General features: G+C 34.2%; 1 protein-coding gene across 1 annotated transcript; it reads right to left on the bottom strand.

Moving 5' to 3' along the window:
* Nucleotides 1-510: 510 nt before the first annotated feature.
* Nucleotides 511-13,587, bottom strand: LOC25487490 (AP-2 complex subunit alpha-1). The gene is made up of 27 exons (XM_013609433.3): nucleotides 13,147-13,587; nucleotides 9,673-9,804; nucleotides 9,387-9,512; nucleotides 8,540-8,602; nucleotides 8,366-8,463; nucleotides 8,063-8,270; nucleotides 7,844-7,915; nucleotides 7,673-7,765; nucleotides 7,035-7,136; nucleotides 6,714-6,811; nucleotides 6,198-6,279; nucleotides 5,953-6,041; nucleotides 5,188-5,293; nucleotides 5,043-5,108; nucleotides 4,570-4,676; nucleotides 4,384-4,488; nucleotides 4,169-4,289; nucleotides 3,868-4,065; nucleotides 3,507-3,737; nucleotides 3,133-3,213; nucleotides 2,801-2,965; nucleotides 2,633-2,719; nucleotides 2,078-2,203; nucleotides 1,844-1,924; nucleotides 1,662-1,733; nucleotides 1,176-1,255; nucleotides 511-1,092 (listed from the first exon to the last, which is right to left on the bottom strand). The coding sequence occupies exons 1-27, from the start codon at nucleotides 13,276-13,278 to the stop codon at nucleotides 933-935; spliced, it is 3,081 nt and encodes a 1,026-aa protein (XP_013464887.1). The 5' UTR covers nucleotides 13,279-13,587; the 3' UTR covers nucleotides 511-932.
* Between the last annotated feature and the right edge of the window lie 1,655 nt (nucleotides 13,588-15,242).

Here is a 15,242-nt window from a genome sequence, read left to right as displayed (position 1 = left end):
AATGAAATTAGATGAGTCAACATGCCTTAATCACAATCACCAGTGACAATCAAATAAATGCCACTTCAAAAAAAAAAAAAAAAAAAAAAGGGCTGAGTGCCAAATTAAAAATGATATCAAATTGCAATGTCAAATTGAAAAGATTTAAAATTATAGGGACTAAAATTCAAGTGACCTCTATTTGTGCAGGGATAATTTGTATAACCAAGTGTTTTTTTTTTAATTTCGTTAATTTTAAGGACTATCTATTCAAGCGACATTTAATGCAGTACTACTTTCAAGGATCTAAGTGCGTCAACATGTGCAATTTGTTAGCCACGCATCAAAACCAACTTGAAACCTAAAATAAACAGACTAAACATGCAACTAAACCTAAACTAATAAACTGTTCTTTTCGAATAGTATTGAACTAGCTTATAAAAAATAAAAAAATAGTGCTGCATTAAAAGCTCAAACTATCTCTTTTTGTCAAGAGTAGTAAAACTTTCGTACACCAACTTCCCTACAACATTTGAAATTAAAATGCTTACTCCAAAAGCTATTATTACAACTATAATTTCAGAACAATTTCCAAACTGTTACAATTGGTTCTATCAAAGGAAATATCTTACATGCTATGAGGTGCACCACAAACAATCCAGTGAAACTGGGATGGGAAAAAATATAGGAAAACCGAAACCCTCACCCAAATATATAAAATCTGGCTTAAAAGTACAATCACTTTGTGCAGAAAGAATCTCAAAAATGCCCACCAACCCATAAATCCCCATTGGAACACTCAGCTGGTAAACAAGCTCACTCTTAACTCCGCCAGCCCTTGCTCATGATTTCATTTATCCACCCGATATAGCTTCAAGGGACACATGGGTGGGTTAGGCTGCATAGATCACGTTTACAAGTGTGTAATTAGTGACTAATGAACATCTATATTGTCATAGAAGAGCAGCCAGCGCTGCCCCAGGATCGTTCAATGCTGCAGGAGGAGGAGCGCTAGCTGGTTGAGCCACCGGAGACATCGGAGCTGCATGTGTCGGTGGTATACGAGATGCTAAAGGGATACTGACTAATTGTTCCTTGATGAATTCCTTCAGCCTGCAAACAAATGTCAGGACGATTTGTAAAAGATGCAGAGACTATTGATAATGTCCTGTAAGCAGGAAACTTAAATCACATACTCAAATGTTAGAGTTGGGTCCCCTGAAGCAACCGTCATTCGAAGCTGGGTTCTGTCTGCTGGGTCTGTTTCAATTCTTGCCTGCACACCATTTACATATAACGTTGAAGCTTAAAACAACACCTCCAAGTTTCAATTGAGTTTATCTTCTAACTTAATTATGAAAGACACGCAGAAAAGCTTAATACAACCAGGGTTTAAAAACGACAATCAATAAAAAACAGCAATCATGAATTCCAAATGCTTCCCCTAGTGAAAAAGTAAACATCTATAGTCTTTGTTGCACATGGAGATTGTTAATGAAAAACCAATACATAAAAAAGTTCTGTAAGTTGATATTTATGATTTTGTTGCACATGGAGATTGGTAAAAAAATATGTTCACTCCATTTCCTTTCCTTTTTAAATCAGATCATTTTGGAATTTATGATTACATTCCTAGTGCGGACTGCAGTGCAAATATATATGGTTTTGACATATTTACTTACCAGACAAAGCATTGCCCTTGTACTTTCTGAATAAAATGTTGTACTTGCTACAAGGTTGTTTGGATTGGGATCCTAAAGAAGATATATAGCCGAAACAAGTTATATGTAAGTTTGTACATGCTGAAAATTTTGAGGAAATATATGAAAAAAGCAAAAATTTAAGAGGGACTTCCACAGCTTACAAGTCCTGGGCAAACTATCAAATGGAAACTATTGAATAAGTTTGCCATTTCAAGTAGTGGAAGTGGTCTAACACCTCTAACCTGCAAAACCAACAGGAAAGAAGAACCTATCATTGCATGACCAGGAAGAACAAGCTGGCAAAGAAGCCACTACAAAATCTGCATTCTCAAAACAAACCATGACCAAATCGACAAGTGTACAAATTTGGCATGTACATAATGCAGAATACATACCACTTCTTGAAGCTTCAAAGGTGGTCCAGGAAGTGATCTCCATTGCGGGAAAAACTCTTCTGGAGATATAGTTATAGGCTGAAGAAATTTATTTAATACAGCTGGCAGGCGAAGCTTGACATTGACCTATGAAAATCAACACATTTGAATATACATTAATTAAAATTTTATGATTGTTGCATGTCAAGACTTCCATTTAACTTCACATATCCATTTTTACCAAGCTTACCATTACAATTTAAGCCCTTATTACTAAAATTTATATATTTCAATTCAATTTCTTTTATGGTGAGGAACTGATAGATAAACAATAACATTTTGTCTAACAATTAAAAACTGAGCTATATTACAATTTTGGTGAAGCATGCCCGACTATTCATATGCTTAGTTAAAATCAACCAAATAAAGGCTTTGGCTCCACATGCTTGACTTCTTCAGAGACATCTCAAAATATTCATATTTATGCAACTAAATGTAATACAGAAATGGCCTGCGTGCATAGGGGGAGAATGGATTTAAAATTAGGAATATAACATATAAGTTTAATTTAAGTACCATATCGTTACCAAACTTGTATGAGAAGTCAATAACGGCAACATCCCTGCTTGGGTGCAAATTCATGATCTCAAGTGGGCATTGCACCTACGCAGTCAAAAGAGGGGAAATGTAAACAAAACTAACAATATTTGAAAGCAACAGATAACAATAACAATTTATTCTCACTTGTGCCCGGGGAGGTATAGTATCTGGTACTAGAGAGAGCTCCATTTTTAAATGAACGGGAGGCAATATTAAAGCATGAACAGATATAAGAGGAGAAGTATTCTTGTTCCCCAAGAAAAGAACAAGATGCCCTTGATGAGCTCTCCATTCTGCCTTAATGCCAATCTGTACATGCATATAAATATATAAATAAATAAGAACACAAGAATGATCCCAACTTGAATTACCACAAATACTGGTCGAAATCTTCGCAAGTAAGCTACATATATATCAGACCAAAATTAAAACAAAAATATAGTAAGAGAATGTTAGAAAAGAAATGAAGAAAAAACCTGAATATAAGGATCCTCATATAGAACACCACTATCCTTCAGGCACAAAGCCTGAAATCTTTCAGCAATATTTCCAATCGGCTGCACATACAAAGGATGCAAATTATATTCCAATGCCCACAAATTTTGCAGTGATATTCTAATGTTGAAAAATGGAAAATGAAGTCTACTATCCTAAATTTGCATTCATTCAAGTACAGCAAAGTTTTGGCGTTACAAAGCAATTCAACGTGAATCCTAATAAGGTGTAGAAGAAAACGTCTAATGTCAAACATAGAGTAAATAATCTTCAAATAAAATTTCAGAGTAGAATTCAGTTAGCACGTCAGGTTAGGCAAAAGACTACTTAATTTGATACTGATCAACCAAAGTACCTGCACAGAACTGGCCTCTTGCCCAACAGGGACTATGGCCGTGGCATCGACTACAGTCCCTTCCGTTCCTGGATCTGAGCTTGGCTGAGGGTGGACATTGCTACTAGGAGGGCCTTCAATAGCCAAAGGACCCAACAGATCACCAAGGAGATCTGGAGAGGGTTGCTGAGAATCTACTTGATTCAAAGTCCCATTTTCCTGGGATAATCTTTGTTCTGCTGAAATATCATCCTGTGTACAGATGAAGTCGGTATCAAACTAAGAAGCAATAGTAAGCTCTGTTTTATGGTTCAAATGGAGGACATTGTAAATAATTAAGCTAACCAAAATGATGTCATAAAAATAAGAAGAATGAACTAACCACATTACTGCTCATGCTGGGCATCTTTACAAGACTAAGTTGGCCGACACCGACAGCTGGAGGAGCTCCATTAGCATGACTTTGGTCTGTTACAACCAAAGCATTTGAATTTTGATATTGCTGCTGAGCGCGCAACTTAATGGCACTTTGCTCTGCAGTATCTACTTCAGTATCTTCGGCCTTTTTAATTAATGCAGACTGAATTCAAAGATTATTAATCCATGATTATTATGCCATTGGTTACTCAAATGATCATAAAAACCTCAAACAAGTTGCCTCTGCATTAACATTGAAAAAGTACCTGTCGTTCAGGGAATTTAGGCATTTCAGCCAATATATCCATTAGGGCTGCACCTTTTCTACTTAATGCAAAATATTCAACTGCTCGTTGCTGTATTTCAACTTCAATCGAGCTTTCATATCTAAAAGAATGGGAGTGGCTTAGAACAACCTATGGCATCATAAAAACAACAGAACAATCCCAACGGAAAATTGAACATCAGAGATAAATCTCACTTTTTAAATATTGCCCATATCTGCTTCTGTAGTTCAGGGTCTGGTGGTTGACAGTGCATCAGAATTTTAGCATATGTTGACAGAAGAATAGAGATAGTAGGGATCCTGAAAATAAAGTATGTGTTGTAAGGCATCAAGGGCATTCATTTGAACTACAAAAAAGAGAGATGGTTTGATTCTCCTTACGATACAGTAGGAAGCTTCTCATGTATAATGCTAAATATTTCTTTTGGACTGCACCCAGGTCGTCTCCCCAGAAGGTGTCCAAATTCCCCCAGTAAATATGCACTAACCTGTTGAAATGTTTTCAGATACGAAAAATATATTAACACGATTACTTGACTAAAATTTTGAGATCTTGTTATGTCAAAGCAACTGGTTCAAGCCATACATTATTTAGTAACTATGAATCAATATAAATTCATGAATTAACACAAAGAAATTGACATTCTGTACGCTTCCTAGTTCCTAAGAAAATATGAAAGTTTAACTTAAATCGTCTCCTTTAACAAAGATATCACAGTTTCGCTCCAATAAGGATAACTGTTTCATATTCTACATTTTAGAAGCCATAGTCAGTGAATGGCACATTAACAGTAAATATTATTCATACACTATTAAAATTAGGACAATTTCAGCATGCTAGTGAAAACACAAACCTTAACCATTGTCTCATGTATGGCAGGTTTGTCAAGATACTCTCGAGCTTTAGCTGCAGCATAAGGCTGACCAAAGACATAACATTCCATGTGAGTGATGTGTCGAGTAAGAAGCAGCAACTATCAGTTCAAGTTTCAAACTGACCTGTAGGTCTTCGTTGTTTGTAACAAACTGTACAACTCGAAACCAGATGTCGTCACTGACAAAATCCCCAGCCTTGTCAATTAATTGAAGAATCACGTCAACATACCTATAAAAGAAAGGATGGCATGATATAAATATCAATGTTATCGATTCAGGTGGCAGCCTATCCCAAAAATGCTATAGAGCAATTGCAAAATCTCACAACTTGATTTTAGTCCCCTCCAATATAGAGGAGATTTGGAAGGTAGGGAGGATGGCTTTTAAAATTTTAAATGTATAGGTTAAAATATCGTTTGTTCCTTACACAGAATGTAACATGAATTATACAGATAGAAAAAGTAATCTAGTACATTGCCTCTATTAAAACTCACCCCCTTCCTTTACAAACCAAACAAAAAGAGGTTATTTTGCCTCCTTTTATTTCAAACAAACAAGATATATAATTAAAACCCTCCCCTCCCCTTGTTTGAGCTAAATATACCCTAATGATTTACGAGTTATTGATTCCGTTTAGTATATTGAGAAGGTATATACTAAGTTTCTTTACTTTTTTCAGTCTTACTTTTTTAAATGAAAAATTCATTAAGGGCTATATAATATGGATATAATCTAACATTCTATATGGGCAATTAAACAGTTACACTTGCACACAGTAGACAATGACACACAAAGATCTATAACTACTTCTAAAGAGTACTCAATGATGATTGTCTGCTACAGTAGCAATTGATTATTGGATTTTTTTGGTCGGCTCTAATGAATTACCATGAAAGATCTGGTGCAAACTTCTCAGCTAGAATAGCTGCTTTAAGTGACAATTCTTCACGCATTGCAAACTCTGCTGTGCTGAGATACTACAAAACAGTTGGAATTGCAAAATAATCATTTTCGAGTTCACATAAAATAGTCGGTTCATTTTCTTACATTTCTTTTGTTCTGAAGTTGGGGAGAGAAAGGGTTTACAATAAAATCTCTAAATTGCAAGAATTACTCCATAGATCTCTCCATACCTGCAGTAGTTCTTCAACGATATCCTTTGCATTTGTAACATCACACATGCCATAAAGCAAATCTAGAGCACGCCTCCGAATACTGTGTATATCAATGCAGTTAGAAATATTAGATTTAGTAAAAAGTGCTAATGAGAAAAAAGAACTAACTATGTATCAAACATTCAATTAAAATATTTCACGAATGGGCATCTTATCCCTCATTTTATTATCACCATAAGCTTATGCATTCGTGTAAAATTATGTGTTACTGATATGTATATCAATGCAGTTAGAAATATTAGATTTAATAAAAAGTGCCAATGAGAAAAAAGAACTAACTATGTATCAAACATTCAATTAAAATATTTCGCGAATGGGCATCTTATCCCTCATTTTATTATCACCATAAGCTTATGCATTCGTGTAAAATTATGTGTTACCGATAATCTGTAACAGGCTAGATTCGATAAGCAAATAATACAATGATGGTACATATAAGATCAATGATTTCAACTATAGAACAGCACAGGTAACCTGATGTCAGGATCCTTCAATGAGGTAATAATCTGGGCTTGATGTCTTTTTATGATATCTTGCACATCTGTAACCATCAACATTCTGGTCATATTCTCCTGCACCGCAATAAGATATATGTTATGAACTGAGACATAGTGTTATGAGATAATAACAACTACCAAACCTTCTAAGTTCTAAAAAATGCGATCTACCGCATAATATTGGTCATGATCATGGAAGCCTTGCTCCTCCATTCAAACAAGGAAAATAAGAAAGAAAAAGAAGAAGAAAAACTGGAAAAAGAAAAATATAGACAAATCAAATGTTTCCCCTACTTACCAAACCAAGATAACGAATATTTGGTTCACGGACAGCAATAAATTTGCCAAGAAGAGCCACACATTGAGACATCATCTCCTTTTCAGCATCAAGATGCATTACCTGAATAGAGCAATTACAACAGAAAATATAATCGAAACATCTCATGTATCACCTCGATAGCACGATACGAGTAACTAAGGTAAGAACTACAGAAACACCAAATGGACACTGTAAGCATCCCTAGATGGTTGTGCATAGCAGAGTACAGAAACAAAGACAACCAAGCAAAATATGGAAAAGTGAAACGGATGGGACTTTATCAAATCTTTTAGGTTTGATGTGTATTGTGTGCTTGCTTTTATGTGTGAAGAATGGTATAAGGGACAGTCCTTACATACATCATTTAAGCCACTTAAATATAAATAAATAACAGAGCTAACGAATGTGAATCATTATTTATTAATCATTTAATAGAATTAAATACAGCATACAGAAACAGAACCAAGAGAAAAAAGCGTGCCAGAGCACCATGGCATAATTTTTTTTCCATCAAAGGGATTAACATTTATTCACGCATATAGTGTCATCTATAATAAGATCATAAAGAACGAACAAAGTGTATTTGTTTTGAATATAGTGCAGTGCAATTAACATACCAGAGCAAGGGCTTCAAAAAGAACAGCATGGGAAGCATTATTTTTGTTGACATTTTTCACAACATCAGTTCCCATCAATATCCTTTGTAGGACCTGAAATAATTAATTAAGGCTCACTAAAATCCGCTAACTATATAAAAAATTTGGATGCATCACTGAGGTGCTACAAACCTCAAACAATGATCTTCTGGTATTTGGATCTTCAATGGTAGGAAAATACTGAAGAGCTCTCATTGTTTTGACCTAGATTAAGCAAAAATTGGCAAGCATTTTAGATAAGATAAAAAATTCTTCGTTTGACACCTTTAGTTCTCAATAAAGGCAAGCAGCAGAGATAGATAGCATTTGAAAATCTCAGAAATTTCTTCTATGAAAAGAAAATTTACAAACCTGAAGCCAGGGAGATGGGATACCATAGTAAGTGTATTCTTGTGGGATATCCTGATTCCTGGCAAGCCGCTCTAAAGTTTTGACACACTTAGGAAGGCAACTCCAATATGCCTCGTGTTGGTTCGATACTAATGCAACAAGAAGACTCATAGAAGATGTCAAAACACCAAGGTCTCGTTCATCCAAAAGTTGAGCCATTCGATCCGCCCTTCAAATTAATGTAAAAGGGGACTAATAAGATATGTTTAAAAGAAAGCAATGAAGAAATAAGTGGATTATCAGCAAAATTACATCGACATTTACCATCCGTCTACGTTGACAACATCAGGATTTTTCCTGTACAGTCGCAGCAAACACAATGCGGCTTTTTTTCTCACAAGGGGTCTGCAGCTGCTAGATAACTAGATGACAAAAGGAAGTTAGGATCAATATTTTCCAATCATGCAGCTTACTCAATAATAATGGATAGTTTCTTACCAGCAACTTCTGTACATCAGGTGCTAAGGACTCAGCAAATTCTCTGCCACCAATATTTCCAACCTACAAAATAGAAGATATAAAATTGTAGCAGTGAAGTTCATAAAGGCAGTAGAGTTTTTAAATTTACAGTACATATCATAATATGGTACACATGGAAACAAATGAATCCAGTTTACAAGATACTAAAACGAATACCCCAGCTTATATCGCAAAAGTAGATGATAAAAAAATGAATTTCAATAATATGAAAGAAAATTTGCCCTTCTAGTTGGTTGAAGCAAGGCACCAGAAGGCCAGAACAGGTTAGTACCTCCTGCCGGTTAAGGCACACACCTCTCACCAAATATAACTTGTGATGCAGTCAAACATTTTATTGATTTCTTTTTCAAATATAACTTCTTTCTTCAGTGAACCGTGTGGTGTGCCTCTCACCAATAGATACCGAAACCCCCAGTGTCTATTGCCTTTGACTACCTCGAGTGTTATTGAATCAAAACAAATGGAAGGAGGGGGGGTTTATCATAAATACTAAGTAGTTTGAAATAAGCCTATGTTGTATTGTATCTGATAAAATCGGGAACTTGCATGCGGTTTTCCTAACAATACTCCACCAGCAAAGATTTATTTTCCAAGGAAAGAAACAGGATGTCTGGAAATTCTTGATTGCAAATATTTTAGAATAATATCCTTGTAGTGAGACATTTAATTCACATAAGTTGGAACCATGACCAAATCTAGAACTTCTTGCTAGTACATTGAGATATAAGAACACAATAAGCAATACAAAATTATTAACATTAAGAACAAGCTTTGCATATGCTGGCAATTTATCAAGTTACCATACCATAGTCAATGCTAGGCACTGGAAGGTTTCATTGCGACCAATGATATCATTACGCACAGTATTTATGGCCAATCTGAGAAAGTCGTGGTTTTCATTAAGCAAACTTGATGTTACAATGTACCCAACCTGCAGACATTTATGACAGTTTAGAATTCCTTTGGTTCAATCCATATATTTTCTCCGCTAGGTGAACATGTAAATGAACTGAACGACAATTCACAAGAATCAAACACACTACACAGTAAGAAATCATTATAAAAAGGTACATCAACGTAAAATAATTAACCTGTTTTTCTGGATACTTTGGAGCAGATATAAGAGAAACAGCTTCCATGTGACCAAAATCCACATCATAGCCAAGCATGTATATGTAAAGCATTTTCCAAACATATTTCTTTTTCTCATACGGAGTCAAAGCCTGAAAATATAATAGAAAATTAAAACAAATAACTTAAGAGGCAATACTATAGACACTTAAGTTTCTTTAACAGCAAGCAACCAATGAAGCGGATACCAAACGAGCATATATTTTTTATTTGCCACTAACAAAGATATATGTTAGAGATATAAATACAATATTAAAACCGTAAACGGGTTATCACTAGCAACTCAAGTTTTTGGATATTCATGATATGATATCGAAGTCTTTATGACCAAGTGGTGCAGGGTTTAATTCTTGCTGCCCCTATTGGTCTATTCTGATAAAATCTGAGTTTTAGCACAATGGGTGTATCTCCTCGCTTCAAATTCAAAAGATTCCCTCGTGAGGTGCCATGTTACAAATATTGTATAAAAACCATTTATGTGTCTTCACTTACAACTTAAGCTTTTGGGATGGTCCGTTCATGAAAAAAAAAAAACTTTCAAAAGTCATCAGTTAAAGCTAATTAATTTCCCCAAAGAACTTCCAAATCTCCCCCCCTTAAAAAAACCAATAACATAAATGAAAAATAAAACATATAGAAGAAAAATCAAATAGACCAACTTAGTTACTAAGTGTTACAATTGTAACAGAAAGAACGAAAAAAGACCATTCAATTTTTAAAGACGAGAAACTTTTTTTATGCATATATGGGGGACTGCATTTAATTGTCAATTGATGATTCATAACCCTCTCATGTGCATACAATTGAAGCCAAAATTGACTGTTTATGATAAAAAAAACTTCAGACACCGATAGAGTTGAAGCAAGAACAAGGCGGGCAACAATGGATGCAAATCCCAAAATAAGGAGTGCAGTTAAGGCAAGGACCACATGTCAGTCTTCCATATTGAACACCATGGTCCAGGGCTAGAAGTGCTCTTCACACTGAATAGTTAGTTCCTCATTCTAGAATGTAGAAACTATGTCCAACCCATTGAAGGTAATGAGAGAATGCAAATCCAAGATTCTATAATTAGAGTATTGTTCATAACCAACATCAAATATTTTAGTTTACTAGAAAGAAAAAGAAATTCTAGTGGCATGGCAATCCATGGATCATTAGTCCTCGTGAGCTTAGCTCAGTTGGTAGGGACAATGCATAATACATGCAAGGTCCGGGGTTCAAACCTCGGCCACCACCCAAAAAAAATAATCCATGGATCATCAATTTCTAAAATAAAATGGTATTCAAATTCGCACCAATTTTGAAGACACAGATATGTGCATCACAACTTAAAGCAAACTTACAAATGCTGTGAAAGTGCACATATCTATCTTTTGAGGTTTTGAACAAATTAATTTTTTAGGTACATTCTATAATATTTATATTAGAGTATGTGTTTGATAGCATATATGTGCATGCTATTGCTGCCTTTGTTCTAGAGCGTTCAGTTATAACTAATTTAACCGCTCTAGAACAAGAAGAACAACCAATAGTAGCATAAACAATTTTTCTACCAAACTCACATACTTTAATATTTTGGATACTGGACATGGTTTACAGAAAGAAGTATTATCCATTGTGGATGCAGGACCATGGAAGAAAGCAAAAAATTAGCCATTTCAAGCCGCCATACAACGCGATGGTGTTGCCATCCTTCACAAATTCCCTAAGGCAGTTGTTGAAAAAATCCTCCACCGCAATCTGCTGCGGCTGATATTTGACAACACCGGAATAAAGAGAAATTAAGACATTTTACTAAAGTCCACTGTCTTATCCAATCCAATGATATACATTCATGGAGAGATCCCTATTGATTTAATCTAAGTTTCTTTGTATTCAATCAAGTCTTCATAAATGTTTTAATCTTTTTAGGAATTGACCAGTTATAAAATTACCTAGTAGAGTAAAATTGAAATTTTTTAAAATAAGAAATCGAAATATTCATGTGTGTAATTAAACTATGTCATAACGTAATCATTAATCGTTGTCATAGAAGTCAATCTCAGATAGCGGCGCGTAGCGGCCGACCTCAAAAGTGGGATAGCGGTATTACAAATAGCGGTCACCGATATTTGATTATTTTTTGAACAAATTACATGAATAATGTAAAGTATAAACAAACTTGTATATTTGTAAAATAAAAAACATATATTTAATATAAAATTAAATATAACATTCAAATCTCATGAGACATTCATAAATCAAAACACCAAAGAACAAAAGATAGAGGAACAAATAAAAATAATAATTATAAAAGAAGAGAAACCATAAAACGAAAGAAAACATAGGAAGAAAGAAAAAAGAAAAAGAAAAAAAAAAAAAAAAAAAACAGAGAATCCATACAACAGTCAATTTGGTTTTAAAAATCGCTAAAATGCCCTAAAATCAATTTAGAAAATTGGAAACCATACAAAAGGTTTTAAAATAGGCTTAATTTGGAAATTTCCAACTAAAATCAAATAGCGGCTGAAGCGGCCGCTATCTCATTCTGCGCTGCTACGACAATTAGCGTAGCGGTTCGTCGACGCTATGCTACACGCGGTTGCTATAGTGCCGCTATCGACTACTATGATCGTTGCAAATGGAAGATATTTTTCAACCAGGCATATTGTCAATCCCATTTTCCATTTGAAACGGACGTTCAACCCTTTAAACGTAAATCCAAACATGCTCTAAATGATCCAAGTTTCATTGTATTCAATCGAATGTTCTAAATTTTTTAAAAATTTTGTTAGGAGTTGACCATTAATAAGTTTATCTAGAATGTAATATTGAAACATTTATGTGTAACTTAACCTGCGTCATACTCTAATCATTAATATCCGATGAATATTGGTTAGTGATTATGAGGAACTAACTTATTGAGACCATAAAATAATGTATGTACCTAAAATAAAAGTTAAGAATTAATTATTGGGTTTTAGGAACTACAGTGTACCTATTGTTTTTTACATATCACAGTACAGCTACCGATGGTAAAAATACAATCACTTGAATCTATCCGAGAACAAAACCATACCACTTAATCTACTGAATCTGTTGAAACTAATAAGTGCAATAAGCTTTCGAGAAAATCAAAACTATGCTACTAAAAATGTATCCTCTAAACCCCTCTGAAATCAATTCAGCTAAAGCTTCTTCCACAGAATCATGACTACACAAATTATCACGATTTAACTTTTTCTCCCCACATACCAGTATACCAGCATAAATTCAATGTCCGTGTGGTAGTTTAACGAGTTGAGGTACTATTGAAAGTTCCATAATCGAAAACAAGGTAAAAATGTAACCTAGTTCCATCAAATTTGACAAATGAATCTCGAATTTGAAGTATAAGAACGAGTAAAAAAGTGCAATTGAAGTGAAAAATAAAATGAAAAACCCTAACTAACCTTTTCGTTTTTGAAGCGAGTACGAATATTGCCGAGTTCTTTATCAACACGAAGACGCTCTTGTTCTTTGTTCTGGCAATTGCGGATGTCGCTTATAAACACGGAAAGTCCTCTCATACCCGACATCGCCATCGCCGATGCCGAATCCTTCTTCTTCTTCTTCTTCTTCTTCTATTCAGCGATTTAGATCCCAAAAAAATAAAAAAAATCAAACTCGATTGGAATTATTATTACACAGATCCAACACCATACAAATGGAAATGAATGGTTATGGATCTTTCACTTCTGAAATTTGAAACGGAAAATGAAAGAAAAAACGTTGAATTGTGCTATGGTCGTTGATCTCTCTTTCTCTAGAGAGAGAGAGAAGATGTAGACAGTGACGAAAATTGATGAAACAAAAAGCCCTCGCGAGCAGCTTGAATTTTCTTTCTTTATTTATTTTACCATCTGCATTTCATCTTCACTTATTTCATCATTCCTTCTAATACTTTTCTTTCACTAAGGATTTTAATTACATTTTTTATTTATTACTAATAATATTACCTGGTTTTCATTTTTATTTATTTTTTAATTTTCAGGTTTGGTATACAAGTCAATGGGTATGGTGTGGACACACACAGACAGGTCAAAAAGTCATACTAGTACATATTTTCCATCCATTGCGTGCTCCTTCCTTTACTACCCCATTCACTTTCAATCAATCACATGCACTCTAGGTGTCTTTTACTAATTTATTTTATCTTCTAATTTATAATTGATAGATGATAAGTTAGCTTATACTAATATATACTGAATAAATTAATTAGTTGAATGTCTACTATTTGATAAAATTAATGGTTGAACTAATTTATAAATATGAAATCACATTTTTTTTTCTAGCGAGACTACAAGGGTGAAATTGAGATCAAAAATAATAAGATATAAGTTTTAAGTCATATGCTAATTGATTTAACTTATCAAAAAACGATATAAGATGGTAAAAATAAGTTATAAGCTCGTGAAAAAGTAACGATTACTAACTAGATAAATGAACTTCAAAAATATAAACTATGAACTCAAATATGTGACTCGTCAAAGAGAACCTTAGTCTCTAAACCAGTATATTCTTTGGTACTATTTTGAAGGTTGGTTTAGCAATGAGATTATCATAACCATATTTTCCTCTAGGAAAAGCCAAACAAATCTATGAATTAACTATTCGAGCAAAAGATATGCTGGATAACAAGACGACTAGTACAAAATAAAAAGCATCGACGAGCCACATACCACATAATTGAACAACCGCAAAAATCAAGACCGGGAAATACCCAAAAGATCAAGTCATCAAAGATTCGAATTGTAAACAAAATTAGGTTACCCTACCTTTAACCGCCACCATGAGTGGATCTTGACTCGATCAATAATTTACAGCTCTGTTGACTCCTTATGACCAAAAACGTTGTTATTTATTTCTTTTCAAAAACTTTTTCTCATAATCATGTTAAGCCACAATAGACTTATAAAATAACTATACCTTGTGATCGTTTTGGTGATGGAAAGACCATTAACACGCGTTGACTTTGAAGCTACAGTTTGTAGCTTTTATCTTGAAATCTTGAAATACCATTTGCATGGTGGCGGTGAAGATACATATGATCAATCATACACTTTGTAGTTTCAATAAAATTACGATCTCAAATTGATTTACAAAAATATATTTAGAATCTTAACAATCATGGCGAAATTATATAGTAAAGTCAATGGTAAGGGATCCAAGTCCAATTTATCATTATAAATGTGAAATATGTGTTTCTCTTCTATATTGATGTGATCCTTATTCTTATGTATTTGTGTTAGGTGGGGTTTGTTTCAAGTATAAGGATAATATTCCCATGAATGTGCGTCTAGACAATGACTATATCAATGTTTGTTGCAAGATTAGGAAATAGTTACTCACGAGTATAAAGGTTTTCGGATGTCGAATCAAGCGGTGTACACTTTTGCTAAGGAGGGTTTGAATCAATCGATGCATATGCGTATTTTTATTAATGTTCATACATTTTACCTTTTATCGTTTGTAGTTGATAATTTGAATACCATGGTTGCAAGCGGGT

The sequence above is a fragment of the Medicago truncatula genome, chromosome 2 (assembly GCF_003473485.1).
Source record: "Medicago truncatula cultivar Jemalong A17 chromosome 2, MtrunA17r5.0-ANR, whole genome shotgun sequence".
In the NCBI taxonomy this organism is placed as follows: domain Eukaryota; kingdom Viridiplantae; phylum Streptophyta; class Magnoliopsida; order Fabales; family Fabaceae; genus Medicago; species Medicago truncatula.
The sequence above is the reverse complement of the archived record's forward strand: the minus strand, read 5'-3'. Positions and strand labels throughout refer to the sequence as shown.

Coding starts and splice junctions, on each gene's coding strand:
- LOC25487490 (XM_013609433.3), bottom strand. CDS start 13,278: ATGGCGATGTCGGGTATGAGAGGACTTTCCGTGTTTATAAGCGACATC. Junction 8,603..9,386: donor AGTGCCTAGCATTGACTATG/GTATGGTAACTT, acceptor TCTATTTTGTAG/GTTGGAAATATTGGTGGCAG. Junction 7,137..7,672: donor TTTTTGAAGCCCTTGCTCTG/GTATGTTAATTG, acceptor TGCTCTATTCAG/GTAATGCATCTTGATGCTGA.